This window comes from Chaetura pelagica, unplaced genomic scaffold, assembly GCF_000747805.2.
Source record: "Chaetura pelagica isolate M959 unplaced genomic scaffold, ChaPel_1.0 scaffold90, whole genome shotgun sequence".
Taxonomy (NCBI): Eukaryota; Metazoa; Chordata; class Aves; order Apodiformes; family Apodidae; genus Chaetura; species Chaetura pelagica.
Window position 1 is genome coordinate 17,463,761 of NW_009953496.1, and position 7,516 is coordinate 17,471,276.

The window sequence follows — 7,516 nt, forward strand, 5'->3', positions numbered from 1 at the left end:
TGGGGAAACACAGAGAAACTGCCAGTGTTGCTGAGAACACTGAAATGCTGCTGAAAGGCTCTTCCTAACTGCAGATTTGCAGCAAAGCACCGAGAGCCCCAACATTCAGCACAACCTCAGTAGAGTCTGTGAGGGATTTCACATGCAAGTGTTAACCTGAAGCTGTTTTAAACATAACTCAGCTGCTAAAGTGAGGCTGTACCAGTCCTCTTCAATTATGTGTCAACAAAGTAGGAAGGCAGTTCTTAAAAAATGAGCAGAAAATTTGCACAAGTGTGAATTACAGAATCTCATTTGCAGTGTCCAGAGAGCGCTACCAAGCCTCAAGGGTGTGGTGACAGACCAGATACCTTGTGCAACTTACATGAGCTAGAGAAACACAGAGATGAAAAAATGTGTAGTTAAATTAATGTTAATTAATAGCAGTCGAATCACAGAGTTATAATGTTGTCAATTTCCTTTCCCCAACAGAAGGTAAAGTTGGAGGCACTCAACTCAACCAGTATTTATCTGAACACTTTTAATTACCAAGCTATTGTCATTATTAGAATAAGGCTGTTCTTATTAACAGCGGATAACAATTCACATGGTGCATTTAATTACACATACAGGTCTCTTGTACACTCATGCACTAACTTCTGCCTACCCAGCTGGAGCCACAGCTGGGAGGGCAACCCTTTGTGCAGAAGTAGAAGGTTCTACTGCTATGCCTTTAGCTTCTAGGTGAGTGGTCAGAAAGTTATGTTAGGGGCCTCTTTTTTCTTCCTATGTATGTATAATCCTGCAGTCTTTGTCCATCTATAACAGCTATGACCTTCTCAGACGAGATCTAACTTGTTCACTGCTGATGCCAGTGTGTCCTGGTGGCCTTGGGCAGATTGGGCTGACTAGGTATTCTGAATTGATCCTGTCTTGTGTATTCAGCAATATATGGGGCTTATACAATATTTACTAGTCTAGTTACAGTGATTATAGCTCCTTCTCAATAATTATGCAGATAAAACTGACCGAGCCTAACCTTCTAATTTCTGCCTTTTTTTTTCGTTTTTCCCTATTAATTTTTATGGAAGCTGCCAGCATCTGTAGTTTGCAGAGATGTCTGTGATGCTGATGGTGGGGCTTACTTCCTTGGCACTTTTAGTCCACTTGAAATTATTTTTATATATTTACTAACAGTTCTCATATTCTTTCCTCATTTACTAGCAAATTCTATGCTATGTCCACATTCTACCATGTTTTATATGTTTTACATGTGCTGAATACTAATTCTTTGCTTCCTGTGATATCTAGAGGAACAATCAGCACACAAGGTTGCATTCCAGTGGTGAGGAATAAATGATTATTAATGATTTGTGCTTGTAGCCCTCAGGCCTCTATAATATACTTGCATTTTCAAGGTTTCTGCTATTATATTGTACTTGTACTTTTGGAAGCATTTGTTAAAATCCCCTGGTTTTCTTCAACAGCCTTCGAGCTATGGTTTTCTGATAACATGACATGAATTTTATTAGTACATGCATGTCCTCTTTCTGGAGTCACTCAATAGTTCACTCACAAAAAGGTCCATTAGAAGACACATGCAGAGATACCTACAGACACAGACGTGATGCTGGGCAGCGCCTGCTCCCAAAGTGTACTGCCTGCAACCATACCACTGCTCTGCTACCATGCTTGCTTTGCAGTGCATCTTTGAAAGGAGATCTGCTGGGGTGGCTGTTTCTGGAGGTAGCACCATGTGGGCTTAATCCTCCTTCTGTTGTGAGGGCAGGACAGGCAGTGCCCAGCTCTGTGCAGAGAGAGCAGGTCTGGCTGAAATCCCTCTTGTCCTCAACCACTGAGACATCTTGAGAAGCCAAAGGGCAAATGGCTGATGCATGCTACTGCAAAAATAAAGGTTCTTGCTAGCATCATCCCACAAGACTAATCTCTCAGCTCTGGCAGATGTAAAGTCAGGATTTATTTCTATTCCCTGTGCTTAATTTGAAAATTAAACCTACTTACTGATAGGTGCAGCTTTCGGGACAAGAAAATTAGGGGAATTATGTCTTACATGTTAATGAGGTTGTGCTCCAAGACTGCTGTGAGTGTGATAGCATTCTGGGACTCTCTTGCACGGCTGAAACTGCAAGAAACTTTTACAGGAAAAAAAGAATAAATTCAGGTTAGTTTTCAGTTTCTGACTAAATAATTAAGATGGAGTTATTCACAAAAGGACTAGAAATTTGGGCTCTGTTGTGCATCACTGCTGTTATGCTGATGTGACTAAGCACTCTGCAGCCTTTTTGTTGGGCAGAACTATTCCTACAGTGTGTAAACGTGTCATGTGTATCAGTGTGTGAATGTCTCTGTATATACACAAGTATGGATACCCCACACACAAACTCAAACCTCTACAACCTTGTGAGGACCTATATTTAGGTGAAGATATTTTTGGGAATTTACAAGCACTGGACTTGGTCTGAAGTCTCCTACTTCTGACCACTAATGTATTTGCTAAGTGGTCTGTGTGCATCCTAGACAGCACAAGGTTTTTGGTGGTGTTGTTTGGGTTTGTTTGTGTGGGGTTTTTTTTTTGTTTGTTGTTGTTTTTTGTTTGTTTGGTGTTTTTTTGTTTGTTTGTTGTTTTTTTTTAAAATTTTCTTTTGCAATCAGCCTTTAAATTTTTTGGTCTAGTTTTGCTAATCCTTGACTGCCTTATATGCAAGACCAGATGGCAAATCTGGCCATACCTCAAAAAAACCCTGCAGCAATATTTCTGGGTAATTTCTGATTGATCCACCCAGTATAATGAATACAGGACAGACAGAAGGAAATGGTCATTATCTGGAGGCAGTCTGGGTGTGGCACTGCCTAGCTGGAGGTTTGTGCATGGGTGATGGACTGGAGCAGCTTGGGCTGTTACAACAAAGGTCTTTTTAGCTTGGAAGTTGTTGCTTCCTTGGAGGTTTAGGAGACTGAAGCAAATAAGGGCTTTGAGCATGTCAGTGATCCTATAACATGGTTTAGGGTGTAATATTTTATGATCATCTAGTCAGACTGCATTTAATTAAATCAATTAACATACCAGGCAAGGTATTTTACTCCCCCTTTGCAAAGAAGGAAACTAAAGGTTATCTTTACTTACTTTTCATCATGCTTAGCTGCATATATGTAGGCTAGTATGAAAGAGCAATTATAGGTGTATAATATCTGCTGGTCTGAAGAGCTAATTAAACTTACTGTTGAAAAGAAACACTTCAGCTGTATGAGCTCTTGCATTTTGAATAACAGATTAAAATGTTATATTATTGATCATTCATGTTTTCTAGTGCTTCACAGTCATTAATTTTCAAAAGATATTTCTGTGTGCATTGTGGTGTGTGCTGCTGTGTTGAAAGAAGCAAAAGTGATTCACTGAAGGTGATACAATGGACATATCACAGGGCCAGGGGAACAGCCTGGGGAAGATCCTGGACCACAGCTGTCAGGAATTTTGGCACAAACCTCAGCTGGGCTGTAATTTCATCCTGGACTTTTGGAGTGGATTTAGCTTTTCTCCCTGAAGTTTCACAGATATAAATTTGGTGTTCAGATGATCATCTGCTGCTGTTTGTAAAGGTTTTAGATAAGCCAGAGCTCATATTACACATTAATCAGCTAATCTATATCAGGTTACTGTGATAGCTATAACAAGTCAGGATATGAAGATATGGTCAGGATTCCGACATCTCATTAACTGATAATTTTATCTGTAGTAGACTAGCTTTTTTCTCTGTCTCAGGGAGGAGACAATGTCTCTTCTGTGGTTTGACTTTTGTCTTAACACAGAAAAGGAGTCAACGGAGAGGCTACACAGCCCAGGATGTGTTTTTTGGGTGGCCCCTCTCCCTGGCTGGGCCAGCGGCATTAGCTGTGTGCTATGATTTAGGGCTATATTTATCCCACAGGAATTGGGGGCATGTGAGTTTGTGCTCTGACCAAAACAGTACTTCAGTCAACATGTTTCTATGTCAGGATGAACACACTTGTTATTTTGGTGTTATTAATGCATATATTTAATTTTATGTCCTTTAAGCAACCAACCAACCAGTCTCAAAAGGAAGTACTTGATGTTTCAAGAGTGAGCTCTTCTCAGGGTGTCATTTTATTAGCAAAATTACTTACATTAGCAAATCAGTGGAAGAAATGGTAATATGAACCAGCATATTCAGTTTCACTTTAGCAATCTGTATTCCAGAAGGAAATCTTGGGAAGCAATCAGTGACAATGGGACCTCAATTTAAATTACAAAATAGGCAGTATGCTGAATGCACATGGAGCATGTGAGAGACCAAATACAAGTGTTCATTTGTCTTCATAAGGTAACTGAGGGCGTAAAAATGTACTCATCAAGTAGGGACTGTAGAAGCTGTGGTAATGAAAACAATAATTGATATAATTTAAGTTACTATCCCCAGGGTAGTTGTAAATTGATGGTATTAATTATGCAACAAATCTGTTTGTAAATTGATGCCATAGGAAGTCATGGAAGTAATCTAGAATAACTTTCTCCTTTATAAGCTATTCAGCAGTGTGTTGTGCTACAGCCTGTAGCCTCCAAAGGATATTCAAGGGTTATTGGTATTAAACTCTATAATTTGTGTTCTTCAATGAACTCAGTAACATGAAAGGATGCAATTAAAAGCAACTAGTTTGTTCATTGGACATAAAGTTGATTATATCATATAAACCAGAATTCTTTAGTATTAGCTTAAATAAATGTTGCACATGGTATTTTTCTGTCACTGTAACTATTGATTCAAATGGATTACAGTAGCAGGGAATGTATGGCACTGATTTGCTTCTGCTGGTGCCATTGGATCTAGAGAAAAGAGGATAATCTGCAAGAAAGTTACATATATATTTTTAATGTATTTTTATTTTAATGTTCTTTCTCTGTTATTTACCTTTGTATGTCAGAGTGGCTTTTAGTAGATATAATTAAATCTGAAAGTCCACCTTATTAATTTAAGTTCTTCAAGGATAGAAACATCAGCCAGAGACACACAGTAAATCAGCTGAGTATAAGAAAAAAGGCACCAAAATCCTTTCTCTACCTTAAAAAAAAAAAAAGGATGTCATGTTCTGCTTTACGTTGTCCTATTAAAATTTTTAAATGTCAAAGGTTTGGGTTTTTTTTAAAATATCTGTAAAATGACAGAGAGGACAGAACTGTTTTTATCCCTTAAACAAAATAACAACCAGAGCTCCTGTCATGGTGGAGCACTTAGCAAGCACCCTTTTGCTACTGATTTAGGCCATGCATGATGTATTCCTAGTGCTTGGCTACTTGTGTGAAGTTGAAGGGGGAAAGTAGGAGCCTGCCTTGTCCCTGAACCTTTGCAGGACACACCTCTAACTGGGTAGCAGGTCTGCAGCATAATGTCACCTATTTGTGTGAGTTTGTGAACATAAAGACCCAATTTCAGAACCAAGATGGCTGTAATTTATTCAGATTTTTCACTCTCAAACATCAAAACACTTTATTCTTTCAGAATTAGTGGTGGATACATGGAAGTTCATTCTAAGTGTGTCTGAGAAAGCCGAGTTCTCCTAAACATTGAAGCCAGTCCAGAGGAGGGCCACAAAGATGATCGGAGGGCTCAAGCATCTCTCCTGTGAAGACACACTAGGAAAGTTGGGGTTTTTCAGCCTAGAGAAGGGAAGACTCCAGGGAGACCTTATAGCAGCCTTCCAGTACATGAAGGGGGCCTACAGGAGGGGCTTCTTACAAGGGTGTGTAGTGATAGGACAAAGGTAAATGGTTTCAAACTAAAAGAGGTAATTTATATTACATATTAGGAAGAAATTCCTGTGAGGGTGGTGAGACATTGGCACAGGTTGCTCAGGGAAGTTGTGGATGCCTCCTTCCTGGAAGTGTTCAAGGCCAGGCTGGATGGGGCTTGGAGCAGCCTGGTCTAGTGGGAGGTGTCCCTGCCCATGTAGGGGGGTTGGAACTAGGTGATCTTTAAGGTCCCTTCCAACCCAAATAATTCTATGATTCTGTGAAATTGTAGAGAAAACTGCTGCCAACAGCAGTTGGCAACATTGGTATAAATAACCTGCCTTTGTTTTGCTCCAGCCCTCCTAGAGACAGCTGTTAGTGTAAGTAACTACTATTTGCTTAGATTTTTTTAAAAACTGAAAATCTGTATTTATAATTTTAAATTTTCCAGCCACGAAAAGAACGAGTTATGTATTCCATAATCCTACTCTGTTCCATAATTGCTATTTACTTATGGATGCAAATTACAAAGAAGCATGATGAGAGCCATAGCTCTCCAAATTGTTTCGCTTTAAACAAGTAAGCAAAAAATTGAAACAATGATTCAATGCAGTTCAAGGTTCTGCATATTAGAGTTTATTGAAAAGAGAATTAACTGCCAAAAGCTTTAAATAAGATGATAAAAAAGGGAAAATCTATGTATTCCATAGTTTTGAATCAGAAAGAAGGATTTTCTACACCAACCAGTACAGGGCAAGTCAACATATCAGGGTCAGTGGTTTAGAATATGATTCCCTTTACTTACCTGGCCAAGGCCTTTGGAGTTCCTTCCACTGATACCTGGCAAAGTAACTGAGAGTTTTACCATGGTGTGGACTTCTTCTTCCTTTCCAGTATCTCCTGTGAAGGGGGTGGAAGTAATGGGAGAGCATTGTCATAAAATTGATGTTCAGCAGAAATTGCCTTCTCTTAGTTGGAATGGTCCAAAGAAAATGGGAGAAAATCCTTTACTTGAATCAGAATTTATCCCAGATGTTCAGAATTAGCTGCATTTGCATTTATTTTGTAAACGTGTTTTGCTTTCCTTTTGCAGAGCAAAGGTTCTTCCAATCTATTAGAGGTTGTTAAGCAAATACTCTAGGGGCTATATTATGTCCAGATACAGCGGTATAATTACATTGTTGTTCTGCTGAAGAGAAGCTAAACAAAGATAAAAGCAGCCTTGAAATGAATTGACTATGGCTTTCTCTTTCTGGCATGGAAAACTGAAAAATTAAATTATTGAACAAATTTTCTCCTGTCTGCTGTGCCACATCATTTTAATAAACAGGATGATGATGAGTATAAAGGAAGTATTTTGTCTGTTAAAGAAGTCCATAATATACAATGACCTGTAAAGAAAAAAAGACCAATATAGTTAATAAAAAACATTTAAGTTGTGTAGATGAAGTAATTAATGCTATTTCAACTCTGACAAAAGTAATTTTTATTCAGATAAAATAATTGACCTAATTGTGTGTTTTGTAGGTAATTTCTCAAGAATCTGGAACCAAACCATTGGTCTTCACGTTCATACCATCCATTGGAAGGCTTCCAACTCATTGTGAGGTTGTAGATATCACTAAGTTCCTTGTGACAATTCCAGAGGAGCCAAAGGATCTGAGCAATCAAGAAATTATAAATAAGGTAGATTTTTGTTTGCCCTAATTTTTCTACTCTTTTAAAAGATACAGAAAAATTTGTTCTGAGCATTGCTGAACTGAAGCTCTTTCC

The 7,516-nt window shown here is 38.6% G+C and overlaps 1 protein-coding gene across 1 annotated transcript in view; it reads left to right on the plus strand.

Annotated features, from left to right (window-relative positions):
- MLIP (muscular LMNA-interacting protein) overlaps window positions 1-7,516 on the plus strand; it is a 129,701-nt gene that overhangs the window by 61,401 nt on the left and 60,784 nt on the right. The window contains exon 5 of the mRNA XM_009999268.1: window positions 7,271-7,429. Coding sequence (XP_009997570.1) covers window positions 7,271-7,429 — 159 coding nt within the window. The remainder of the gene's footprint in view (window positions 1-7,270; window positions 7,430-7,516) is intronic.